This window comes from Prionailurus bengalensis, chromosome A1 (genome assembly GCF_016509475.1).
Source record: "Prionailurus bengalensis isolate Pbe53 chromosome A1, Fcat_Pben_1.1_paternal_pri, whole genome shotgun sequence".
In the NCBI taxonomy this organism is placed as follows: domain Eukaryota; kingdom Metazoa; phylum Chordata; class Mammalia; order Carnivora; family Felidae; genus Prionailurus; species Prionailurus bengalensis.
Window position 1 is genome coordinate 11,503,619 of NC_057343.1, and position 27,724 is coordinate 11,531,342.

The window sequence follows — 27,724 nt, forward strand, 5'->3', positions numbered from 1 at the left end:
CCCTCCCCCGTTCATGCTCTGTCTCTCTCTGTCCCAAAAATAAATAAACGTTGAAAAAAAAAATTTTTTTTTAAAAATTAAAAAAAAAATACAGAGAACATACCAAGGTTTGCTGGAGGGGTTTTGGGTGGGAGGATGGGCTAAATGGGTAAGGAGCATTAAGGAAAACACTTGTTGGGATGAGTACTGGGTGTTATACATAGGGTATAAATCACTGGAATCTACTGCTGAAATCATTATTGCAGTATATGCTTGCTAACTGACTTGGATGTAAAACAAAATTAAATAAAATATTGTGCTTACAAAAAAATGTTTAGTGATGGGAAAAATCAGGGTGACTTGGAGAAGGTAGAACTATAAGGTTGGCAGTTAAAAAAAAAAGAAAAAGCAAATAACATATACGTATATATAGAAGTTATATAGTGCTTTCTTCTTGTTCATCCCAACAAGTACCCTCCTTAATGCCCATCACCCATCTTCCTCACCTCCATTAACCCTGTTTGTTCTCTGTATTTATTAGTCTCTTATAGTTTGCCTTCTTCTCTGTTTTTATCTTATTTTCCTTTCCTTCCCCTATGATCATCTGCTAAGTTTCTCAAATTCCAAGCGTGAAATCATGTGTTATCTTTCTGTGACTGATATTTTTCACTTAGCATAATACCCTCCAGATCCATCCATGTTGTTGCAGATGGCAAGATTTCATTCTTTTTGATTGCCAAGTAGTATTCCATTGTGTATATATACCACATCTTCTTAATCCATTCGTCAATGGATGGACATTTGGGATCTTTCCATAATTTGGCTATTGAATAGTACTGCTATAAACATTGGGGTATATGTGAGCCTTCAACAGCACTCTTGTATCCTTTGGATAAATTCCTAGTAGTAGTAGGAATTACTGCCAGGTAGTAGGGTAGTTCTCTTTTTAATTTTTTGAAGAACCTCCACACTGCTTTCAAGAATGGCTGCAAGAGGGGCACCTGGGTGGCGCAGTCGGTTAAGCGTCCGACTTCAGCCAGGTCACGATCTCGCGGTCCGTGAGTTCGAGCCCCGCGTCGGGCTCTGGGCTGATGGCTCAGAGCCTGGAGCCTGTTTCCGATTCTGTGTCTCCCTCTCTCTCTGCCCCTCCCCCATTCATGCTCTGTCTCTCTCTGTCCCAAAAATAAATAAACGTTGAAAAAAAAAAAAAAAAGAATGGCTGCAAGAGTTTGCATTCCTACCAACAGTGCAAGAGGGTTCCCCTTTGTCCACATCCTCACTAACATCTGTTGTTTCCTGAGTTGTTAATTTCAGCTACTCTGACCCATGAGAGGTGATATCTCAATGTGGTTTTGATTTGTATTTCCCTAATGATGAGTGATGCTGAGCGTCTTGTCATGTGTCTGCTTGCCATCTGGATGTCTTCTCTGGAAAAGAATCTATTCACGTCACCTGCCCGTTTCTTCACTGGACTATTTGTTTTTTGGGTGTTGTGTTTGTTAAGTTCTTTATAGAAATAACCCTTATCCAATGTCATTTGCAAATATCTTCTCCCTTTCCATTGGTTGCCTTTTAGTTTTATTAATTGTTTCCTTTGCTGTGCAGAAGCTTTATATCTTGATGAAGTCTCAATAGTTAATTTTTGTTTTTATTTCCCTTCCCTTTGGAGACATGTCAAGTAAGAAGTTGCTGTGGCCAAGGTCAAAGAGGTTGCTGCTTATTTTCTCCTCTAGGATTATTAATGGCTCCTGTCTCACATTTAGGTATTTCATCCGTTTTGAATTTATTTTTGTGTATGGTTTAAGTGGTCCAGGTTCATCCTTTTGCATGCTGCTGTCCAGTTCTCCCAGCACCATTTGCTAAGAGAAACTATCTTTTTTCCATTGGATATGCTTTCCTGCTTTGTTGAAGACCGGTTGGCCATACATTTGTGGGTCCATTTCTAGATTCTCAAAGACTCTGAATAGCCAAAGTAACGTTGAAAAAGAAAACCAAAGCTGGAGGCATCACAATCCCAGACTTTAGCCTGTCTTGCAAAGCTATAATCATCAAGACAGTATGGTATTGGCACAAAAACAGACACATAGGTCAAAGCAATAAAGCATGGAAATTTAAAAATCAGTCTCTGCTTTGAGGAAGCCCAGAGACCAATAGGAAGCTGAGACCTTGCCCTTAAAGATCCAGCACAACACACAAGCCATAGAGATCTAGCTTGGAAACAGCAGTTTGAAAGGCAACTTGGAGCTTACAGGAAGGAGAGTTAGTTACTAATCTGAGTTTGCTGAGGGACTTCAGGAACAAAAGAGCTGGCAGGTGCCATTTCCCTCCCTTGCCCCTCATCATAAACACACAGCCACCTGCAGGAACCAGCAAGTCTCCACAACTCACTAACTTCCTTGCACCAGGCCTTGCCCTCCCCAGCCAGACCTGCCTCAGTCCCAGTGCTGTGGATCAACTTGCCCAGAACACCTAGGCAAATCTTGCCAACACTACACTCCTGACCACCCATGGAACACATGTACAACTTATTAAAACTTCACCCTCCCCACCTCGGGAGCTGTGCTGAGCTTATGTGTCCAGCATGGGAGCACCCAAATGCATAAAACAGTTAATAAGAAACAAAGGAATTGGTAGTAATACAATAGTAGGGGACTTTAACACCCCACTTACATCAATGGACAGATCATCCAAATAGACAGTCAACAATACTAGCTTTCAATGACAACCTAGAACATTTACCAGATGTATTCAGAACATTCCATCCTAAAATGGCAGAATACACATTCTTTTCAAATGCACATGGAACATTCTCTAGAATAGATCACATATTAGGCCACAAAACAAGTCGTAACAAATGCGCAAAGATCAATATCATACCATGCATCTTTTCTGACTACAACACTATGAAACTAGAAGTCAACCACGAAAAAATCTGAAAAGACCACAAATGCATGGAGATTAAATAACATGCTAACAAACAATGGATCAACCAGGAAATAAAAGAAGGAATTAAAAAATACATGCAAATAAGAGAAAATGAAAACACAACAGTCCAAAACTTTGGGATGCAGCAAAAGTGGTCCTAAGAGGCAAGTTTATAGCAATACAGGCCTATGTCAAGAAGAAAAATCTCCAACACTCTAACCTTACACAAGAAATAATAAAGATTAGAGCAGAAAAAAAAATGATATAGAAACTAAAAACACAGTAAAATAGATCAATGAAACCAGGAACTAATTATTTAAAAAATCAACAAAATTGATAAATCTCTAGCCAGACTCATCAAAAAAAAAAAAAAAAAAGGAAAGAAAGAAAGAAACGGAGAGAAAACAAAAATCACAAATGAAAGAGGAGAAATAACACTGAAATATAAACAACTATATGTGAATATTATGAGAGTATATGCCAACAAATTAGACAACCTAGAAGAAATGGGTAAATTCCTAGAAACACATAACCTACAAGACCTGAAGGAGGATCAAATAGAAAATTTGAACAGACTGGGTACCAGCAAGGAGATTGAATCAGTAATCCAAAAACCCCCCAAAAACAAACATCCATGACCAGAGAGCTTCAAAGGCAAATTCTACCAAAAATCTCAAGAAGAGCTAATACCTATTCCCAAACTGTTTGAAAAAAATAGAAGAGGATGCAAAACTTCCAAATTCAATCTATGATTGATCGTATCAACCTGACACCAAAACCAGATAAAGCCACCACAAAAAGAAAACAAACAGAAACACTACAGGCCAAAATCTGATGAACATAGATGTAAAAATCCTCAACAAAATACAAGCAAAATGAATCCAACAATGCGTTAAAAAAAAAAAATCATTCACCTGAATCCAGTGGGATTTATTCTCAGAATACAAGAGTGGTTCAATATTCACAGATCAATGTGACATCACATCAATAAAAGAATAAAAACCATGTGATCGTTTCAATGGACACACACACACACACACTTTTGACAAGATCCATTCATGATAAAAGCTCAACAAAGTAGGTTTAGAGGAAACATACTTTATAATAAAGGCCATATATGGAAAAATGCACAGTGAATATCATACTCAATGGGGAAAAACTGAGAGCTTTTCCCCTCAGGACAGGAACAGGACAAGGATGCCCACTCTCACCACTTTTATTCAACATAGTACTGTAAGTCTCAGCCACAGCAATCAGACAACATAAACAAAAGGTACCAAATTGCCTTTTGAAAGTAAAACTTTCACTATTTGCATATGACAGGATACTATACAGAGAAAGCCTACAAGACTCAAAAAAACTACTAGAACTGGTGAATGAATTCAGTAAAACCACAAGATACAAAGTCCATGTGCATAAATCTGTTGTATTTTTATGTACTAATAATGAAGCAGCAGAAAGAGAAATTAAAACAATCCCACTGCACCAAAAATAATGACACCTAGAAATAAACCCAACCAAAGAGGTGAAACACCTATATTCTGAAAACTATAAAACGATGAAAGAAATTGAAGATGACACAAAGAAATGGGGGGGGGGGGGGAATGCATGCTCATGGGTTTGAGGAACAAATATTGTTAAAATGTCTATACCATCCCAAGCAATCTATAGCTTTAATAGAAACCCTACCAAAATACCTATAGCAACTTTTCACAGAACTAGAACAATCCCAAAATTTGTATGGAACCACAAAAGACCTTGAAGAGCCAAAGCAATCTTGAAAAAGAAAAGCAAAGCCGGTGGTATCACACAAAAAGAGGCTCAACATAATTTATCATCAGGGAAATGCAAATCAAAACTACGATGAGCTATCACCTCACACCTGACAGAATGGCTAAAATCAGTAAACCAAGAAACAGCACATGTTTGTGAGGATGTGGAGAAAGGGGAACCCTCCCGCACTGTTGGTGGGAATACAAACTGGTGCAGCCACTGTGGAAAGCAGTATGGAAAATCCTCAGAAAGTTAAGAATAGAACTACGCTATGGTCCAGCAATTGCACTACTAGGTATCTACCCAAAAAAATACGAAAACACTAATTCAAAGGGATACGTGCACCCCTAGATTTATTGCAGCATTATCACAATAGCTAAATTATGGAAGCAGCCCAAGTATCCACTGATACATGAATGGAGAAAGAGGTGGTATGTATGTATATGTATGTACATGTGTATGTATACATCATATTCATACATACACATGTGCAATGGAATATTCAGTCCTAAAAAAGGAAATCTTGCTCTTTGCAACAAAGGAATGGACCAAGAGAGTACAATGCTAAGCAAAATAAACCAATCAGAGCAAGAGAAATACCATATGATTTCACTTGTGTATGGAATTTAAGAAACAAATGAACAAAGGGGGCGGGGGGAAAGAGAGAAACCAAAAAGCAGACTCTTAACTACAGAGAACAGAGGGTTACCAGAGGGGAGGTGGGTGGGGGAATGAATGAAATATGTGTAGGGAATTAAGAGCACACTTATCTTGATGAGCACTGAGTAATATATGGAATTCTTGAATCACTGTATTGTATACCTTCAATGAACATAACACCCTATGCTAACTACACTGGAATTAAAAGAAAGAAAAGAGAAGGAGAAAGCAAAGAAAGAAATTTCAACAGTACATTGCAACCTATAGTAATAAAATGTGGAGGTTTAATTCTTAATTTTATAAAACAACAGATTTGCTAATGTGGAAATGTTCTACTTTTCCTCTATTTCTTAGCCTCCTCTCCTTCTAACGTAGGTGAGGAAAACTGTGTAAAAGGCCCTTTAAAGCTTCAGCCCCACACTAGCTGAGCCCAGTAAGAACTGCAGACCTGCATTCAAATCTCCTGGGTATAGTGTTATACCTGTTACTGAAGCATTAATTTTTCACCTCCCCAGGGACCCAAAGAAATGGAGAGGAGATGAGGTGTAGAGATACCCACCCAAAGGAGAGAGTAGATATCTAATAGGCGCTTTCATAAGAGAAATGCCTCCTCATATCTCAGTGCTTTCTGGCACCAAAACATTATACACTTTTTATCCACTGGCATAAAAGCAAGTTAAATAGGTGCACCGTAACTTGGACTTAAGTCGATTAAAATTATATTCTCCAAATAGAGTGTCTTAGAGCACCATACATTTTAGAGATACGTATTATTCCCACTCGTTGGCGAGAACACTTAAGAATGTTAGTACAGCTGTGATTAAGATGCTTGTAGTCATTACACAACACACGAACGGACATGCATACACAAACACGCACAGAGGCACATCTTAAGGTGCTTCTGGTTCCAAATCCTAACACTGTTCTTTTCAGCGAATTAATTGTAGAATCATAGAAATAAGGGTACCTCCTGCTGCTTGTATCAATAGCTTATCCCTGCTTCCAAATACCTGCCTGAATATAAAAGTGACTACAGGTGAATTTTATGGCCTATTATACCTCCATAAACCTGGGTGTTTTAAGTTTTTGATACACTTATTTAGGATTATTAACATGTGAATACCTATCATGAGCTGAGTTTTTTCCTTCATTCACAAATATTTATGTGCCCAATGTGAGCTCGGCACGGTTTCAGGGGTTCTCCAGTTGCAAAAAACAAATGACAGCTCTCTATTCAAGGAGCTTACATTTTACTGGAGGAAGATGTACTGGTTTCTTTATGCCAGGTCGTGTTGAGTGCCATGAACAAAACAAGGACAGAGAGGAACTGTAGTGTGGTGCTACTTCAGAAGGGGGTCAAAGCCTTAATAAGATCAGAGAAGAGGTCTGAAAGAAACTAAGGACACGATACGAGCATCTGGGGGAAAGAGCATATCAGCAAAGGGGAAAACAAATGCAAAGATCCTGAAGCAGGAGCATGATCCCATTGTTGAAAGGACAGGAAGGAAGCCAGCGACTAGAGTAAAATGAGTGAAGAGGAGAGTGGTCAGAGAGGACAGCAGAAAAGGTTATGCGAGTCAGGAAGGACTTGATTCTTTACTGAGTGAAATGGAAAGTCACTGGATTTGGGCAGCAGAGCAGTGACATGCTTTTGTTGTAAAAGAATTATTCTGTTTGGGGTACCTGGGTGGCTCAGTCAGTTAAGCATCCAACTCTTGATTTTGGCTCAGGTTGTGAGCTCATGGTTCGTGAGTTCGAGCCCATGTTGGGTTCTGCACGGACACTGCTTGGGATTGTCTGTCTCCCTCTCTCTACCTCTCTCTCTCTCTCTCTCTGCTGCTCCTTCTCTTTCTCTCCCCAACCCCCCCCCCCAAACAAACATTAAAAAACATTATCCTTACAAAGGATATATTTAAGTTATGAAAAAGCACTGGAAATAGTGACAATGGTTGTATAATGTTGTGAATGTACTTAATGCTGCTCAACTGTGCATTTAAAATGGCAAATTTCATGTTATATACATTTCACCACAATAAAAGCAAATTTTTAGAAAAGGGTCACTCTGGCTGCTATGTGCAAAATAGACTATAGAAGGGCAGGAGCAGAAAGACCAGCTAGAAGGCTGTTATAATAGTACAGTCAATAGGTAATGAAGGCTGGGACTGGGGGTAGTGGCAACAGAGGTGATTACAAGTTAGTATGTTCTGGAAATATTTCAGAGGTAGAGCTAACAGGACTTGATGACATGTGAAATGTAAGAGACTCCAAAATTTGGTCTGAACCAATGGAAGAATAGAATTTCCATTTACGGAGATGAGGGAGTATATGTTTGAGAGGTGGAAGTCACGATTTAATTTTCAGGTATGTTAACAATGAGATACCTAATTATACAACTAAGACCAGATGGTGAGCAAATGGGTGGATATGCAAGTCTGGTGTTGAGAAGTCTGTACTAAAGACATATAGATGGTCTTTAAAACTACTGAAGAAAAAAAAAAACCAGAATACTCACCTATCTCCCTTGTAAGAATCAGAAGGTAAAGGCAATGAATTTGAAACTCTAGTTGTGTGTTACATCATGTGGGAAAGTTAACATACCAATACCCACAAGTATGCTCGAATTTCAGGAGTGTTTAGAAGTTGGAATCTGGTGGTGGCTGGGTGGTTCAGTTGGTTAAGTGTCTGACTTCAGCTCAGGTCATGATCTCACAGTTTAGGAGTTTGAGCCCAACATTGGGCTCTGTGCTGACAGCTTAGAGCCTGGAGCCAGCTTTGGATTCTGTGTCGCCCTCTCCCTCTTTGCCCCTCCCCTGCTCATGCTCTGCCCACCCACTCCCGCTCTCAAAAAAAAAAAAAAAAAAAGTTGAAATCTGTTGCCAAGATTGAAACTCTGCCTTAGTGATTCTCAAATCACCCAGGGGCACCTGGGTGGCTCAGGTGGTTAAGGGTCAACTCTATTTTGGCTCAGGTCATGATCTCCTGGTTCTTGAGGTTGAGCCCCACATCAGGTTCTGCTCTGATGATGCAGAGCGTGCTTGGGATTCTCCCTCTGCCCCTCCCCCAGTCACGCATGCTTGAGCACTCTAAATAAATACATTAACTTTAATCTAAAAAAAAAAAAAAAAGGAATCACCAGGGGATGCTTGTCAAAAATAAAGACTCCCTCAGTCAAATCCAGAGCAGGGACTACCAAATAAGCAATTATTAAGAACTATCCCATATTTGAAAGACATTTAATTAGAATAAATTATACAGCAAAGTGTTCTTTAATGTTTTTATTTATTTTTGAGAGAAAGAGCATAAGCAGGGAGGGGCAGAGAGAGAGAGGGAGACACAGAATCCTAAGCAGGCTCCAGGCTCTGAGCTGTCAGCACAGAGCCTGACATGGGGCTCAAACTCACAAACCATGAGATCATGACCTGAGCCGAAGTCAGACACTCAACTGACTGAGGCACCCAGGTGCCTCAAGTGTTCTTTCTTTCTTCTAAAGCACACTACCCATTGTTTTTCAATATACACAATTTGTGTAGTGATTCGACCCCAAATCTATCATCGATTTGTGACTTTGTATTTGAGGTCACAGGAAGGGACTGGCTAGAATTCACTGAAGTCCACTTACAGATCAGTTTCTTAGCAGATGCTTCCTTCTGTGACCATCTCTTCCAGCCCAGACACTGATTTTAACAGCAATCTCTTGCTCTAACATTGTGCACTAATTCAGGTTCCAAGAACTTTCACCTCCTGCCACCAACTTCTGGAAGTTCCTGAGCAATGATGTTGAGAAAACTCCCCCTTGCTCCTCTCTACTATTTCCAACCCTTTTCTCCTCACTTCTATTTCAAAAAGTCCAGAGACTTGGAAATTCATGCCACCCAGCTGTATTAGCAGTCCTTCCCCAACCCAATCACCATCACCACAGGAGTGGTTGTGAACCTTGGCTGTACAATAGAATCATTAAGGAAACTTGTTAAAGATTCAAAGGCACAGGCCCCACCCCAGACTCCTTAAATCAAACCCTGAAGGGAGGGCTCTGCCTTAGTAAATTTATAAAGTTCTTCCTATGATTTTAAGTGACAGCTGTGGTTGATATCTGCTGATCAAAAACCCTCCTGTTCACACCCCCTAAAACTATAGGTAATTGCTCACTACCTTCTTCACCCCAACTTCTGATACTGTTCTTAGGGACTCCCAACATCCTCATGCATGACCCACAGAAAATTTTGTCCCATCAGTTTTAACATTTTTACCTTCAGGGGTCTTCACCCCTCTACTCCACCTTGACCACCCAATTTCACAGCTATACTAAAACCCTATCAGCAGCACTAAGTCTACCAGCTGCAGGATCTCACCTTTCAGCACCCCACTCAGGAATCCTTCCAGTTCCCTTTTACTCTAGCCCCTACCTGATCTCATTGTTCTTTTCCCATCGTGAATAATAATCTGTAGAACTCACTACTTTTCCCAGTACCCATCCCCTAGCTGCTCTCTGCTGAACAAGTTTCAATTTCAGGGACTATAATCACTCCCTTGCTGACATTCTCAAATATCTTACACCTATCACACTCAACTAGTTACAACTATGGTCTACACTTTCCACACCTGCACCAGATTTGTTTACATGTGACATTTCTAGAACACAACTGCAAGCAAACCTAGTTCAAATAGTACCAAGTCTCCAAATGAGCTCCCAAAGCTATCAGAAAATCCTACAATTACCCTTGCCTGATAATGTCAAATTCCTAGTACTTTCTTCTACCTTGCTTTTTCCTCATCAGCTTCCCATGCCTTTCCCTTCCTATCCTACCTCAGCTGAAGACTTTGCTTCATAACGCATTGAGTAAATGACACAAATCACAGGGTCTCATCTTCACCCCCAAATCCATAAGCCTGTCTTTAGCCCCATGTTCTAGGTGCTCCATCCTTTCCAATAGAATATTGAAACAGAATAGAGAACCCAGAAATGGACCCACAAACATATGGCCAACTAATCTTTGACAAAGCAGGAAAGAACATCCAATGGAATAACGACAATCTCTTCAGCAAATGATGCTGGGAAAACTGGACAGCGACATGCAGAAAAATGAACCTGGACCACTTTCTTACACCATATCCAAAAATAAACTCAAAATGGATGAAAGACCTAAATGTAAGACAGGAAGCTGTCAAAATCCTAGAGGAGAAAGCAGGCAAAAACTTCTTTGACCTCGGCTGCAGCAACTTCTTACTCAACACAACTTTGGAGGCAAGGGAAACAAAAGCAAAAATGAACACTTGGGACCTCACCAAAATAAAAAGCTTCTGCACAGAGAAGGAAACAATCAGCAAAACTAAAAGGCAACAGATGGAATGGGAGAAGATATTTGCAAATGACATATCAGATAAAGGGATAGTATCCAAAAATCTATGAAGAACTTATCAAACTCAACACCCAAAAAACAAATAATCCAGTGAAGAAATGGGCAAAAGACATGAATAGGCACTTGTCCAAAGAAGACATTCAGATGGCTGACAGACACATGAAAAAATGCTCAACATCACTCATCATCAGGGAAATACAAATCAAAACCACAATGTGATACCACCTTACACCTGTCAGAATGGCTAACACTAACGACTCAGGCAACAACAGATGTTGACGAGGATGTGGAGAAAGAGGATCTCTTTTGCATTGTTGGTGGGAATGCAAGCTGGTGCAGCCACTCTGGCAAACAATATGGAGGTTCCTCAAAAAATTAAGACTAGAACTACCCTACGACCCAGCATTTGCACTATTAGGTATTTATCCAAAGGATGCAGCAGTGCCCCTGATTCAAAGGGGCACATGCACCCAAATGTTTATAGCAGCACTATCAACAATAGCCAAAGTATAGAAAGAATCCAAATGCCCATTGATGGATGAATGCATAAAGAAGATGTGGTATACATATACAATGGAGTATTACTCGACAATCAAAAATAATGAAATCTTGCCATTTGCAACTACATGGATGGAACTGGAGGGTATTACACTAAGTGAAATTGAGAAAGATATATCATGACATCACTGGAATGTGATGATTTTAAGATACAAAAGAGATGAACATAAGGGAAGGGAAGCAAAAATAATATAAAAACAGGAAGGAGGACAAAACCTAAGAGACTCTCAAACATGGAGAACAAACAGAGGGTTGATGGAGGGGTTGTGGGAGGGGGGATGGGCTAAATGGGTAAGGGGCATTAAGGAATCTACTCCTGATATCATTGTTGCATTATATGCTAACTTGGGTGTACATTAAAAAATTAATTAAAAAAAATTTACTCTTTCCACTCAGACCTAATCACTCCACTTGTGCTCTGGATTTCATCTCTTCTCCCTTTCAAAGGCTTTGGTTCTATGGGCAGATCCTTTATCAGCTGTATCATCAACTTCTCTCTACTGAATTATTTCCATTAACGTACAAACTTAATGCCTCACATTCCCCTCAAAAGCCCTTCTGGCTATCTCCAATTTCTCAGTTTTTTAACAGCAAAACTTCTCCAAAGTATTATCTCTATTCACGGTCTTGACTTTCTTTACTCTGGCTTCCATCCTACCATTCTATCAAAACTTCTCCTTTCAAGATCACCAGCAACCTTCACATCACCGTTCCAACAGAGATGTCTATCTGCATCTTTATCACTCACCACAGGTATGGACTCAACCAGCCTCAAAATCCTGTTTTAGCTTTGCTTTCGTGACACCATCCTCTTCCTATCCCTCTTGACCTCCTATTTTACCTCTAACCTCTTGTTACTCTAAGTGTGATCCAGAAGACCAGGGGCATTGATAGCATCTGGGAGTTTGTTAGGTTTGCAGACTCAGACCCCAAACCTACAAACACTCCTCAATTAACATGATCACCAGATAACTCCTGGAACATGAACGTTTTGGGATCGTTGCTGTAAATGTTCATGTGCCCCAGAGCCTTGGGCTGTACTTTCTTCCCACGTGGTCCTGTCCAGATCCAAGGCTTTAAGAACTCTAGTTTTTTTTTATCTCCAAATCTCTGCCATAGCTCTGACAGCTCTCCTAAATTCCAAATTCATATACTCAACAGCCTACAGGACATGTGCATTTGGAGGTCTCAAATATTTCAAACCTAGTGTGTTGAAAAAGAAACTCTCCCCATCTCACTACTTAGTTCCGCCAAAGTAAAAATTCAATTTACCAAGCCCTCACAATGATATTGGTATGATCCTCAATGCAGAACATGTATCAGCTCCTTTAGTCCTCATAGTACCGCTAAGGGACAGGTACGATTATTGTTCCCATTTTACAGAAGAGTAACTGAGACATGGAGAGTTAAGTACAGGCATACTTTGTCTGATTGGGCTTCATCTTACTGCCCTTTGCAGATATGGTTTGTTTTCGTTTTAACAAATTGATGGTTTGTGGCAACTCTGTCAAGCAAGACTTGGTGCCATTTTTTCCCAACAGCATTACTCACTTTGTGAGTATGTCACATTTTGGTGATTCTCACAATATTTCTACCTTTTCACCACATTTTTTGATGGTCTTTTATCAGTAATCTTTGATGTTACTACGGTAATGTCTCAGGGTGCCACAAGCTTAGCCCACAAAATAAAAAAACTACCAGTAAATGTCGGATGTATTCTGACTGTACCACCAACAAGCCATCCCCCCCATCTCTCTCACTCTCCTCAGGCCTCCCTTCTGCCTGAGACACAATATTGAAATTATGTCAGTGAGTAACCCTACAGTAGCCTCTAGGTGTTCAAGTGAAAGGACGAGTCACTCACCTCTCACTTTAAGTCAAAAGCTAGAAATGATAGAGCTCAGTGAGGAAGGCATGTCAAAAGCCGAGACAGGCCCAAAGCTAGGCCTCTCGTGCCAAAGAGGTAGCCAAGTTGTGAGTGCAAAGGAAAGGTTCTCAAAGGAAATTAAAAGTGCTACGCCAGTGAAGACACAAATAAGAAAGTGAAATAGCCTTATTGCAGATATGGAGAAAGTTTAAGTGTCTGGATAGATCAAACTGGCCACAATATTCCCTTAAGCCAAAGCCTGATCCAAAGCAAGGCCCTAACTCTAATTCTATGAAAGCAGAGACAGGTAAGGAGGCTACACAAGTTTAAAACCAGCAGAGGTGGGTTCAGGAGGTTTAAGGAAAGAAGCCGTCTCCGTAAAAGTGCAAGGTGAAGCTGTAAGCACTGGTGTAGAAGCAACAGCAAGTGATCCAGGAGATCTGCCTAAAATAATTCATGAAGGTGGCTACACTACACAACAGATTGTCAATATAGACAAAACAGCCTTCTGTTGGAAGAAGAGGCCATTGAGGACTTTCAGAACTAGAGAGAAGTCAATGTGTGGCTGACTCTCTGGCTACGGGTCAATGCAACTGGTTCGAGACTGAAGGCAATGCTCATTTATCATTCTGAAAATCCTAGGGCCCTTAAGAATTATGCTAAATGTCCTCCGCCTGTGCTCTGTAAATGGAACAATAAAGCCTGGATGGCAGCACATCTGTTTACAACATGTTATACTGAACATTTCAGGCCCACTATTGAGACCTACTGCTCAGAAAAAGATTCCTTGCAAAATATTACTGCTCACGGACAATGTACGTGGTCACCCAAGAAACCTGATGGAAACACAGTGACATTAAGGTTCTTTTCACACCTAACATACAATCCATTCTACAACCCATAGATAAAGGAATAATTCTGACCTTCAAATCTTAAATACACTTCTAGAATCTAACTTCGGCTCAGGTCATGATCTCACAGTTTGTGGGTTCCAGCCCTGCATCGGGCTCTGTGCTGACAGCTCAGAGCCTGGAATCTGCTTCAGATTCTCTATCTCCCACTCTCCCCGCCCCTCCCCTGCTTGTGCTGCATCTCAGCCTCTCAAAAATGAATCAATGTCATTAAAAAAATTAAGAAATACACTTCATACGGCTATAGCTGTCATAGTTGTGACTCCTCTGATGGATGTGGGCAAAGTAAATGGAAAGACTTCTGAAAAGGATTCACCATTCTAGATGCCAGTAAGAACATTCATGATTTATGAGAAGATACCAACATTACTAGGAGTTTGGAGGAAGTTTGTTCCAACCCTCATGGATGACTTTGAGGGATCCAAGACTTCAGTGAAGGAAGTAACTGCAGATATGGTGGAAATAACGAGAGAACTGGAGTTAAAAGTGGAGCCTCAAAATGTGACTGGATTGCTGCAATCTCATGAGAAAACTTTAATGGAGGAGCAATTGCTTCTGATGAATGAGCAATAAAAATGGTTTCTTGTGATGGAATCTACTCCTGGTGAAAATGCTGTGAATATTGTTGAAATGACAATGAGGAATTTAGAGTATTATGTCAACTTAGTTGATAAAGCAGCTGTATAGTTTGAGAGGATTGACCCCAATTTTGAAAGAAGTTCTACTGTGGGTAAAATGCTATCACATGCTACAGAGAAACTATTTATGAAAGGAAGAGTCAATGGATGAGGCACAAACTTCACTGTTATCTTATTTTAAGAAATTACCACAGCCACGCCAACCACCCTAATCAGTCAGCAGGCAAGCACAACCCTAATCAGCGAGCAGCCATCAACATCAAGCCAAGACCTTCCCAGCAAAAATTACAACTCACTAAAAGCTCAGATGATGTCTAGCACTTTGCAACAATAAAGGGATTTTGAATTAGGTATATACATTTTTGTTAGTAATAATGCTATCGCACACTTAAGAGACTACAGTATAAATCACAGTATATGTAAACACAGCTTTTATATGCACTAAAAAAATTCATTTGACTCACTTTATTGAGATACTTTACTGCGGTGGTCTGAAACTGAACCTGCCATAGCTTTAAGGTATTCACATGATTTGTCCATAATCATACATCTGCCACACCCAGGATTTTAAATTAGGTAGTAAGACTCCATAGCCTGCTCCTAAATGTTATACCTCTCAATTCCATCTGCCCCATAGCTAAATGTAGAAATCTAAAAGTCATTTATTTCAGGGTGCCTGGGTGGCTCAGGCAGGTGAACGTCCAATTCTTGGTATCAGTTTAGGCCATGATCTCATGGTTTTGAAGTTTGAACCCTGTGTGGGGTTCTGCGTGAACAATGAGGAGACTCTTGGGATTCTCTCTTTCCCTCTTTCTCTGCCCCTCCCCTGCTCCTGATCTCTCTCTCTCTCTCTCTCTCAAAATAAACTTTAAAAAAAAAAAGTAGGAAAATCAAAGTCATTTATTTCTGCATCATCCACTTCCAATCCTGTATAACTCCAACATTATCTTGAATTGATGTACTTCTCTCCATCTCCATGGCCACCACCCTTGTCTGAGCCACCATTTTGCCTGTGCATTCGTGAACCTCCTAAGTGGTCTCCCACCTTCCACTCTACCTGGTCTTTCCCTGACAGAGAGAGTTTTTTAAAGTAAGAATCTGATGTCATGTCTTGTTGAAACTGCTTCATGGGCTGCCATAGGCTTGCTAAGGCCAAAAGAACTGTTTGTAACTTGAGCCCTGTCTTCTCCAGCTTCTGTCCTACATTAGTCTTAGGGGTTCCTATTCCTGGGCCATGCCAAGAATGTGGCCCACCTGCTCAGATCAGAGACTTGGCGCCTTCTGTTCCCTTGGGTCAAGACCATCTTCTTTTCTCTAAGCTCCCTTATCCTTCAGGTCTCCATTCTCATGCTGCCTCATCCCAACCACCCTACCTAAAAGCTCACTCTATCATAGCACTGTTCCCTTCACAGCACTTACCACATTTGAATCTGAAAAAAATACATATATCTTATATGTACACGTATATAGGTGTATTTATATGTGTATATATATGTATACATATGTATATATACATACACATGTATGTATGTATATATACATACATAAATATATGTATGTGCATATATATGCAGTAGTTAAAGCTATGGAGCAAGTCAGAGTCCATGTGGGTTCAAATCCTGGCTCTACACTTTGATCTCTCTGTGGCTCCCTCTCCTTATCTCTTAAGAGGGGGTATAATAGTTTGCACTTAATATGGCTGCTATAATGAGTTACAATCCATAGCACACAATAAATGCTGTTTAAGCATTTGCTACAATTATTATGTATAGCTGAAGGCCAGGACCTTGCCCCTCATCATCTCTGTGTTTCCAGTGCTTAGAACAACCAGCTGATAAAAGTTTGTCAAATGACTATTGTTCTCTTCATGTAAGTGACAGTATCTACCATTTCCCAATACTGTATGGATGTTTTTACCCCAAGATCACCAATTAATGTGCCTTCATGGTCCATTTTACATGCATTTATTTTATTCTACTCACACTGTACATTGTTAAGCAACCTACAAAAAGTACAAAAGCCTAGTCCATTTTCCAATACCAGGTCAGAGCTAAGTTGCAAAAAAGGAACAGTACCGTAAGTTACAAGGAAAGTTTGGGTGTCCTGTACAAGTCATACTGCCTGTCACATGATGTATTTAAAGCTGTAAGTATTGCCACAGGAGAATCTCTTGTCTTTGCAGCGACCACACAGTTCCTGTCGATGCGGCCTCCTTAGATCAATGTGTCTTTTCTTTTGAGGACAGGAACAACGAGACTTTGAACAGGTCTTTAGAAAACAAGGAACAGTTTGGACACTAAATAATTAAATCAGTGTTTCAAATATAATCCTCAAATTAAAATACTTCTCCCCACCATCCCTATCCTTGATATCGTCATCTTCCTTTGAGTCCTATGAGAAGTCCTAGACCAAGTTGTACAGAGATACTCACATCCCATTAAATGCTATGCATTTTTCAAGATCAAAGAGCAAAGATGGTATTTGAGACAATACTGCTAAGCCAACCAAGAGGATCTCATGACAGAAAAAGGTTTGAGAAGTTAGAGTTTATAGAATTTCTTCACTAATAGGTTTTTACATCTGTAGCCAGGTAGGGGTGAGAGGCAGTGAGTAAGTATTAAGCGATTTGATTATCTAGGCTGGAATATTTGAAAACATTAGAGCAGTGTCTCAACCAGCTGTACTGTACCCACCAGCAGACATCTGGCAATGTCTGGAGATGCTTTTTGGTTGTCACAACTAGGGGGAAGGGTACTGTAGAGGAAGCTAATTCTCTTCTTGCTCCAGAAATGCCTTACCTTCACTATAAAGTGTTCTTAACCATTATCACATTTGGTCTTCTGATAAATAAAAAAAAAAAAAAAAATCACACCCCATGGAGACCAGTATACTGCCCTTGTACACCCTCTCAACCCTGCTTATCTTTAAAATTGACCACTGCTCTATTTTCTGCACGTGACCATAGCTAAAAAAAGTCAAGCTTTACAATTTATATTGTGGAACTAGGAATCTTCATTTTGCCAATCAAAGTCTAAATTATTTATGAAACATTGTACTACATTTATAACTTCCACTCTTCCAGTGACAAGTATGCATCCTTATAAGAAAATTCTAGTAGCTACTATTCACATGGTGTTTGCTGCATGCACTATTCTAAGTACTTTATATAAATTCATTTAATCCTCACAATACTCTTACTGTGGAAAAAATAAATAAAAATATAAATAAATAAGGATTTACTCTAAAGGTAGGTTTCTGTTTCTGGCAATGGTGTACTAGGTCGTTTTGACCAAGCCACGTGCTTAGGATAACTAGAAAAGCTGAGCTAAAGAAATAACTTTTAAAAATAACTATTTGAAGCACTACAGAATTATCAAAGCATTAGAGAAAGAAACCCAGAAGTGGAGGGGAGCCTGACATTTAGGACTATTTCCTCCCTAAAGGTCTGCCAATTCTGGAAGAAATGAAGGACAGTGAAAAGCTGAAAGGAAGTTTGACAAGTCAATGTAGCTGATGGATAATCTTAAATATGCCAAAATGGGAAAGACCTGGTAAACAGTTCAGGTTTTGTGTTGGGACCCTGAAAGGTTACAACCTAAGAATAAAGATGAACCAAAAATTGACCAGCTTTTACAGATGCTAAAGCCCAGTTTCAAAATAGCTCAACCCTGTTTAGAAAATAGCAATCTAATTGTTAATGTCCTTATCTTCCCACCAGAAGCAAGCAAATCTTCTGTGAAGGAAGATACTATCCTAGGCCTCAAATTATCACTGTAATTCTTCATATTCACTAGTCAACACTCAATCAAAAATAATCATATGAGGTACATGAGGAGATATAACAACAAATTTGAAAAACATGGAAAATGACAATGATAGCAACAGAACCATAGGGCATTAAGTTAATGGAGTTAAGTAGTACAGATTTTAAGATAATTATGCTTAACATGTTCAAATAAATAAGACTGGTAAGTTCAGCAGAAAACTGGAAGTTATTTTTTAAAGACAAAAATTATAGCACTGAAAATAGAGTAACTTAAATCAACTCAACAGATGGATTTAATAGCAGATTGGAAATAGCTGAAGAAAGAATTAGAGAAACGGAAGACAGAGTGAGAGATGGGGCACTACGGGGTAAAATGTCCATTGGCTGATGTTTTTCCCCCCATCTTATGGAAACTTGAAGCATCAACATTTTGGCAAAACCTTAAGCTAATTCTGTTTAAATGTGATCATTACATACCACTGACTGAGTACTTGAAATTTGCAAACAGGGAGGAGTTACTGAGACTGTAATGTTATGTCTCTTTATTTAAAAGTATGTGCTAAGATACAAACGATTATGAGGGACATAGGTGAAATAAGTTTCCTTTAGTGTAAGTTTCTTAGCATTTTAACAGATCTCATTCAAGGGCCTATCTTACAGCCTTATTCCACTGGTTGCTTCAAATGTGAAATAGACCTACCTGATAAAATCCTTTCACTCTTTATCTTGTAACTTTGAGAAGCTATTTAACCTCTAAGTTTTCATTTCTAAAAGGGAGATAAAGAGCATTAACCTCAGAGGTTTTGTAAAATACATTTTTAAAAATTTTTTTAGGTTTATTTTAGATGATATACAAACTGGAGCAAAGGGGGACAAAAGCATAGGAAATACAGAAAAGAACATAAAAGGCATAAGGGATATGGTTAAAGGTCTAATATGAGTAACTGGAATAGAGAGATAATGGGGGTGTAAGTAATATTTTAAGAGATTATAGCTGATAATTTTCCAAAAGAGGTAACAATCTTCAAGCTATAGATTCAAGAAATGCTATGAATCTCAACCAGATAAATACAAAGAAACCACAACTAGGCATCTAACTGTAAAACTACTGAAAAACAAAGCAGAGAGAAAGATCTTAAAAGCAAGTAGATTTAAGAAGGGGAATTAGTAATGCTAATAACCAACTTCAAAAACAATAAAGGTCATACCCTTAAAGAGCAGAAAGAAAACTACTGCCAACCTAAAAATTCTATACCCAGCAAAATTATCCTTTAAACCATCATCCAGGCAAAAGAGGATGTGTTACCTTCAGACCTGTGCTACAGTAAATATTAAAACATATTCTTCATGTAAAAGAAAAGTGGTCCCAGATACAAAAAGGAATGAAGAGCAGAAAGGAAATATGTGTACCTAAAGCTAAATGAATGACTATATAAAATAACGCCTTATGATGTTTAAAATTAAAATATACAACAGTAGTATATAAATTAGGATGAGGTGATAAGGAGTTAGAGTGTTCTAAGTTCATTGTATTGTCAAGGAGAGGTATTATTAATGATTTATGCAGACTTTGATAGGTCAAAGAATCATGTTGGAACGTCTAAGGTAACTGCCAGAAGAATAGCAAACAATGAATAACTACCAAGATAATAGAGATGGGAAATTATTTTTTATTTAAAAAAAAGTCACTTCAATGGAACACAAGAGGAATATAAGAAAATATATTTAAACCTACATTATATTAAACATAAACAGATTAAATAAGAATGTCCAACTAGAAAATATAAAGGTAAACCATTCATAAACTGTTAGACTAGTTTTTTAAATATTTATTCCTAAGTAGGACAAAAAATATTTTTAAGTGAAGGATTGAGATCTTAAAAATGTTTCAGTTATGAAAACCAACTATGCCATACTTCTCTGAAAAGTTTAAAAAGAGGTCTCCTACAAGGTGTTTTAGAGACCTAATTCTGTGACTTCCTAGACCCTGGAGACACCATAAAATATGATCCAAGTTCTAATATTTACTACTTGCTTACACTTGGGCAAGTTATTTCTTCATCAACTTTAGCCTTCTGGTCTGGAACATGGGGATAACACCTACCTCAAAGTTTACATTACAGGAGATAATGCATGTAAAGCACTTAGCCCAAAGTCTGGTACATAGTAAAAGCTTAATACAGGTTCCCTATTAAGTTACTACATCCATATGGGATTATTGAAACACTATATCATACACCTGAAATTAATGTAACACTATATGTTAACTAACTGGGATTAAAATTTAAAAACTCAAAAAAAAATTACTACATCCAAATTACACAAAGGGTGTTTGATAAACAACATATATGGCCCATACATAAATATACCGTATAAAGCAACTTAAGAGTCAATATGTCTCCTCTCCTACACCCCCCAAAATCCAGAATTTATTTTTCTAAAATGTTATAAAAATTCAAGGTATAGAAAACTTAACATTCCTATTCAAATACCCAATCTATCAAATCCTAACATTTGCCACAGAAGCTTCATATTTAAGAATGGTAACCTTATAGACTCAATAAAAGTGCTCTACATGCTTACCTGACATTGGATTGCTTCTACTCGGTAAGGGTTAAAACTCTTTTGGCATTTGCAACACAGTTGTTTGAAATAAACCTAAAGAGAAATAAGGGGTTTTTATATACACATATATATACACACACAAGATTATATGTACCTTAGGCTCCCAGTTCTTAAGTAATCTCTTCCCCACTTTGTGCCCTGCTTTTGCCCAACCTCTACCCTGAGGTCTTAAGTAGTGCTATCAGTCCCTTTTTCTCACTCTTTGAACCTCATTTCCTTACCTGTAAAATTGAGATACTACCACTTGCTTTTTCTATAATTCTGGCAACCATTAATGTACACAAAGTACCACAGTAAAAATCTTCAATGGGAAGTAACTATTATAATTTTATTCATTGCATGAAGGCCAAACCCTTGACCTTTGCTTTCTGTCTTAGTCTATTAGCTTCTACTTTTTCATTTTCTCATTATTTCCCCACTTGAACTACAAATTATTTATGGTTACCACCCATACATATTGTTTCTCAACTCTGCATTCTCTGGTGCACAGTTTCTCCCTGCTTCAGTTGGTGAACTCCTCCTAGTTAGCCTCAAAAATCCTGCCTGGACATCATGATGCCTTCCCTCTGACAGGGTTAATCAGCCGCCTCCTGTGTTATTTCTGCATCACTTCCAGGACACAAATGCCACTGTGTCTATCACCACATTGCATCTTATCTCCTAGGAGAATAAATTTCTTAAGGAGGAGTCCTAGGTCTTGTTCCTTTTATCCTAGCATCTCAGAGAGTGTTCATTAAACCCACTGTTTTTCTTCTGGCATAGTATAAAAACCTATTTGCTTCCAGGGTCTAGTAAATGGCTAATATGAAAAGTCAAGTTTTCATTCAGGTCTTAGCACACCTCCTTACCCGCTCCTTCTACAGGCCTTTAGCCAGAAAAGCAGTACCTAAAACGTGAAAGCACAGGGGACTCCAGCTCAAATGCTTGTTGAAGTTAATGAGATAGACCAGATGTCAGCTGTTGCAAAATGAAGTGCACAAGCCCTGTGAAAGGAGAGAGAAGCTGCTTTGCCCCAGCCTACTGTTTTCATCGAGTCTATAGCGACCAGAGTCTAACCAGGGAAACTGGAAATGCAGATCATAAAGTCTTTCCCAATCTTAACGCGTTGACAACTAATTCAATTGAGAGAAAAACTGCTTAGCCTACACAAGTCTGTCCAAGGCGAACCTTTACAATACATTATTTCTCTTATAGCTCCACCTTGTGGACAAACTATGGAAATTGCCTAGAGCCAAGGTCTCAACAGGTTCAAAACACACCAACTAAAAAATGATTATAGACAGTTCCACCGGACACAAGAGTTCACCGAAATAACATGCAATTCCGTTCCGCAGAACTAACAAGCTAAATGTACCACCAGTTCTGAGAGCCTCAAGTGTTCATGTGGACAGTCCAATTCAGTTCAGTTCAAACATTAACCACGTACCGATAAAGTGCCTGGCACGAAGGATGCCAAATGAATGAGACAGCATTGTGGTCACGTTCCATTAGGAAACGCTCTCCCTCTAACATCTGTGTCTGCCCCATCCTCCTCCCATGTCCCGCTCACTTTTACTTACCTTATTAGTTCCAGAAATGCACCACACATAAGCACTCTCCCATCTGGTCTTACAATCTTTACAGTGAAAATAGCCATATTTTGGTTCCAAAAACTGCAGATAAGGGGGAAAAGTCTTTTACAATCTTTGGGGGGAAAGCCAGATCCTCTTCCCTTGCGGCTTTGTATAAAAAAACAAAAAGCCTGGCCACCTGAGTGGCTCAGTTGGTTAAGCATGCAACTCTTGATTTCAGCTCAGGTCATGATCTCACAGTTTGTGAGATTGAGCCCCACATCAGGCTTCACACAGTGTAGGTCCTGCTTGGGATATTCTCTCTCTCTCCCCCCCCCCTTCTCCCACTTGCACACTCTCTCTCGCTCAAATTAAATGAATAAACTTGAAAAGAAAAAACAAAAAGCTTCCTTAACTTCACTCATACCTATCCTCAAGGCTACTATGCTAATTTAGCATTTCATTGCTCAGGGATTACTCTGAGATTCTTATTTCTCCTGTCTCTCAAACTTTTCTAACGTTCTTTCAACAATGCCACCAGCACAATCTCCCCCAAAAGAAAATCTGGTCACATATTTGGCAGACCTGAAACCCCATCTTATCTCCTCATTCCCAATAGCAATGGTTACCAGACTTCTGAGTTTCACATGCTTAAAGTTAGCACCCTATTCTACCAAAAAGTGACAAAACATATAGGCCATTTAAAACATGTTATCAGAACTACCTTTCCTTCGTCAAGTATAAAGTGAAAGATTTTTTTCTCTGTTACCCCAGAAATGGAAAGGAGGAAAGAGAGGATAAGGCGAGCAGAGGACTGAGGACAGGGAGGAGAAAGTTCACCTGGAAGTTGGGTTTCCGGAGCAGATCTGCTCCACCGACTCCCTGTGTCTGCTTGCTCTTCCCTTCCTGAGGGTTTGGGGTACCTTCCTCCCCCAACCCATGCTGGCAAAGCTCCTCCTGTTTGTCCTCTTCAGACCTTGGCGTTGGTGGTGACTGCTGCTGCTGCTGGCTGGCCTCCGCAGGACCCAAAAGTGCCTTCCTCTCCTGGTCTTCCCCCTCCTTTCGCGGCTGGATCAAGCCCCTGCGACCTATCACCGGTGAATAGACTCCCCAGGCCGGCAGGGGTACCTTGTGACCTGAGCCGCTCCAAGGGGAGCGGCTGCGCAAGGTGCGAGAACCCAGCGAGCACTGCACGGACTTGTCCACCCGCGGACTCACCTGCACCCCCACCTCCTTGGTGTTAGCCTTGCAAAGCCGCAGGCTCAGGCTGGGGTTCATCTGGGAGAGAATGGCCTTAAGCTGCGCCCTCTTGTAAGGATCCATACAGTAGTCAGAGGCATTTGCGGGCACCAGCAACCCAGGCCTGGCCAGGAAAGTGGGGGGACCAGTGTTTCGCCTCCAGTCAGGCTGTTTGTGTTCATAGAGTCCTGGCTGGCCCAAAGGCATCGTATTCCCATAGCCCTGGTACAAGCCACAGGGAACGCGGACAAAGCGTTCCATCTGCTCACCCAGCACCCAGGCACAGCACAAACCCCAGTGCGCTTTGTCTCCTTGTTTTGCCTTCCACCTTCATCCACCCTTCTTTTTCCTGATCAAGTTAGTTTAGGTCCATTCCAAGCTTCTCCATTTATTTCAGGTTCTGATGGGAGCTGCTGCCTATTTCCCTAATTAAAGGAGGACAGGAGATCTACCCATCCACAGAGGTCTAATGTCCACCTGATACCTTTTTGCTCGTCCTAGCTCTTCAACTCACTCCTCCCGAATCTTTCTTCAAAGCTGTTTTTCATTTAGACTTCTTACTCACACACGTGCTTTCATTAGCATGATTTGAGCATACTAGAAGAGTATATGGAAGTAAGTATATCACGGCAGACTTAATGAATGTAAAGACCCTGATACCACAGGAGCAAGGAGAATAAAGTTATGGGGGGGAGGTGTATGTGGTGAGAAAATGTACTTCAGAAGGTTGTACTGTATGCCAACAGCTCTCATTAAGTCATTCCTACTGAGGGCCACTGTCCCAAAAGGTGAAAAAAGCAAATTGTTCTGATTTAGAGGGTAAATGGAAACTTAATCACAGGATAGTTAAGTATCCGAAATCAAAAGGACTTGAACTGAAACCTGGGCCTTGTTACCAGGCAAGTTACTTAACCAGGTGACTTGGTTTCCCCATCTGACAATACTAATTTATAGGATTATTACAAGATTAAATGTGGTATTACCTATAAAGCACAAAGCAGAGTAACTCATGAGTGTTAAATGGTAACTCTAACTGGGTAAGGATCAGAGCTGTGTGTTCCTTTGCTATTTAGACCTAGATGATCCTAAACTTTGCTATCTGTACTGGTAAGGCTTCCTGCTAGAACAAAAGAAAAGGATCAAACTAAAACGACACTTATGTAACCAAGAAGAGCCCACCCTTTGTCTAATCTAAGGTTGTTTCATTGTTTACTGCTCAAGAGCTTTGTGACAGCAGCAAGGTCTATAAGCAGCTCTCACACCAGAATCCAGAAATTTTAGGTTATACCAGCCAGCCGTAATTAAGCTTCCTGCTACCCAGGTCACAGACCCTGTGAACGATGGGGACAGATTCCAGTCTTTCAAGGCGACTTAGAGAAAAGAAAGGCACAAAACAGGGTGATTGGCCGCTGTAAGAATATAAATACTACGGACGCCTGCAGAGGGGAACACCTGCAGGAGAGCTACGGTCATTTCACAATTTTTCAAGGCTTAGAGGTCTTGGAAACCTGCCACGTAAGAGCAACATGGGGACTAGAACTAAAGTCCTCTGGCTTCAAATCTCAGCCCTTTCCACTCTATGCAGAGCACACAACCGGGAAAGCAGTTAGCCACAACCACGGCCCACTCTGGGGGTTCCCAAGATGGGCCACTTTAGGGGACGCCGTTCTTAGGGGAGAACAAAGGTCTTTCAAAGACCCCAGGCCATGTACCCTGGCGGTCACCCAAACGTGAGGTGGGGCAGAGGGAATGAGGAGTGGCGAAGTACACTTTGTGCGCGGTCGCCCCCCCCCCCCAGCAGCGCGGCCTGGTATTCCGAAGGCTCAGGGAGAAGACAAGAAGCACCCCAGCTCCGTCTTTACGCGGTTCCGGACCGGACCCTCAGCAGCCGAAAAAGCGCTTGGCTTTCGCCACACGGACGCTGCAGAGCCTGACTTCCGGGTGGCGCGCACGTTGCGTGCGCGTCATGGCGTCACCGCGTGACGTGCGCAGGGAGCGGGCTTTTGGCGCGAGCGTCTGAAACAGGGTCGACGGAGGCGGAGTTGCTGGGACTCCGCGCCTTGGTTGTTGTCAGAACCGTGGGCCGCCGCGCAAACGAGCCTGCGGCTCAGATTTCTGGTCGAGGTGCCGGCGCGGTTTTTGTCAGCCTTCTCCGGCCAAAAAGAGCTCCACCAGCGGAGGCGGTTAGTGTTGGCTGGGTGGAGACGGACGGGCCGGTGTGAGGCGGCGGGGGAACGCCTCTCGTTCCCGGGGTGGGAGCCGCGGCCTCCCGCCCTCTACGGTCGGTGCCAACCTCGCACCGACTGGGAGAAAGGGCCGGGGGTTCGGCTCCTCCGCTGAGCGGACTCGAGCCCTGGCGCTTCCTTGGGACTCCACTTCCCAGCTTCGGGCCCCGCCACCCGCCTTAGGATTTGCCCCTTAGCTGCCCCAGATGTCCCAGTCTGAAGTTTCCTTAATTGGAAAGACGATGAAGTTAACTTTAACGGAATATCGTAATTCCGGAAAATGTTTTACAGCTCCTGGAACGCTGTGTCTGTCTTGCTTAAACCCTCCGGCATTTGCTGTATTACGAAGATTTACTGATTTGAAATTGTCCAAAGATAGTTACCTCTCATAGGACCCCTCACTGCCAGCATCCCCTAGCCGCACGTGACTAGTTAACTTAATTGAAAGTAAACATTTAAAATTCTGTTCTTGAGTCGCGCTTCCCCCGTTTCAAATGCTTCATGTGGCTAGTGGCGACCCCGTTGGACAGCACAAACACGGAACGCTCCCATCCTCGCAGTGAGTTCAGCTACCGTCCCAAAAGATAGGACCGAGGTAGAGAAACAATGTAACTTTAGGCAAGTTTACCTGCTTCTGATTGTACCTTAGAGTCAGTTAACAAGGACTGCATCCCTGTGAAGTGTATTTGGTGTTTTTTTGTTTGTTGGTTTTTGCAGAGTTACCAAGCATCGGAGTAATATTGTGGATAAAAATGTCTATTGGATGCAAAGAGAGACCAACTTTTTTTGAAATTTTTAGGACGCGGTGCAATAAAGCAGGTATTGACAAAGTTGATCATTTACCTTGAGAAAATGTTTTCAGAAAAATATGTAAATATGCATGCTTGCTGAAAAGAATCCAATACTTGACGGTTTTGTTTACACTGTAAACTGTTCCTTCTGGAGTCATCCATCCAGTTAAGAAAATGGTCATTTAGGGTTAGCCAAATGATAAGTGTAGAACCCTGGGGATAAACAAAAGACCAGCCTCTTAAAATTAGTAGTAGGAAGAATTGCTTTTAAAGCACAGACCTTCTAGCAAATTAGAAGCGTTGGTAATGTTACTTGACAGGAGGAGTTGTCAAACTTTTTAGTCTCAATACTCCTTAAACTCTTAAAAATGATTGAGGACCTCAGAGAGCTTTTGTTTATGCAGACTACCATATAGAAATTAAAGCTAAGAATTTTTTTAAAAATGTTTATTAATTCACTTAAAGATAAACCCATTGCATATTAACATAAATAACATTTTTTTGAAAAATAACTGTATTTCCCACCCCCAAAAGAAGGATGGCTCTGTTTTCCAATTTTTTTTAATGTTTGTTTATATTTGAGAGAGAGCCCACACACAAGTAGGCGAGGGGCAGAGAGAGAAGGAGACAGAATCCAAAGCAGGCTCCACACTGTCAGCACAGAGTCCTATGGCGGGGCTCAAACCACAAGCCTTGAGATCATGACCTGAGAAGTCTCATGCTTAATGGACTGAGCCATCCGGGTGCCCCTACAATTTTGCACTTTAATATCTGGCTTAATAGAAGGTAGCTGGATTCTCATACCTGCTTCTACATTTAATCTGTTGCAGTATGTTGTTTTGGTACAAGCATATAAAGAA

The 27,724-nt window shown here is 40.6% G+C and overlaps 2 protein-coding genes across 3 annotated transcripts in view; one reads left to right on the top strand and one right to left on the bottom strand.

The window, feature by feature from the left end:
• Window positions 1-16,619: 16,619 nt before the first annotated feature.
• On the bottom strand, window positions 16,620-25,782 carry ZAR1L (zygote arrest 1 like). Its single transcript, XM_043576482.1, has 4 exons — window positions 23,450-25,782; window positions 22,619-22,711; window positions 21,018-21,092; window positions 16,620-16,936 (listed from the first exon to the last, which is right to left on the bottom strand). Exons 1-4 carry the CDS (start codon window positions 24,107-24,109, stop codon window positions 16,793-16,795), a joined length of 972 nt encoding a protein of 323 aa, XP_043432417.1. The 5' UTR covers window positions 24,110-25,782; the 3' UTR covers window positions 16,620-16,792.
• A 32-nt stretch (window positions 25,783-25,814) lies between these two features.
• BRCA2 (BRCA2 DNA repair associated) overlaps window positions 25,815-27,724 on the top strand; it is a 60,932-nt gene continuing 59,022 nt past the window's right edge. The window contains exons 1-2 of one of the 2 annotated variants that reach the window (XM_043576498.1): window positions 25,815-26,031; window positions 26,791-26,892. In XM_043576498.1, the coding sequence (XP_043432433.1) occupies window positions 26,826-26,892 (67 nt within the window). In that variant the 5' untranslated portion in view covers window positions 25,815-26,031; window positions 26,791-26,825. The remainder of the gene's footprint in view (window positions 26,032-26,790; window positions 26,893-27,724) is intronic. The other variant, XM_043576509.1, reaches the window with a different exon arrangement.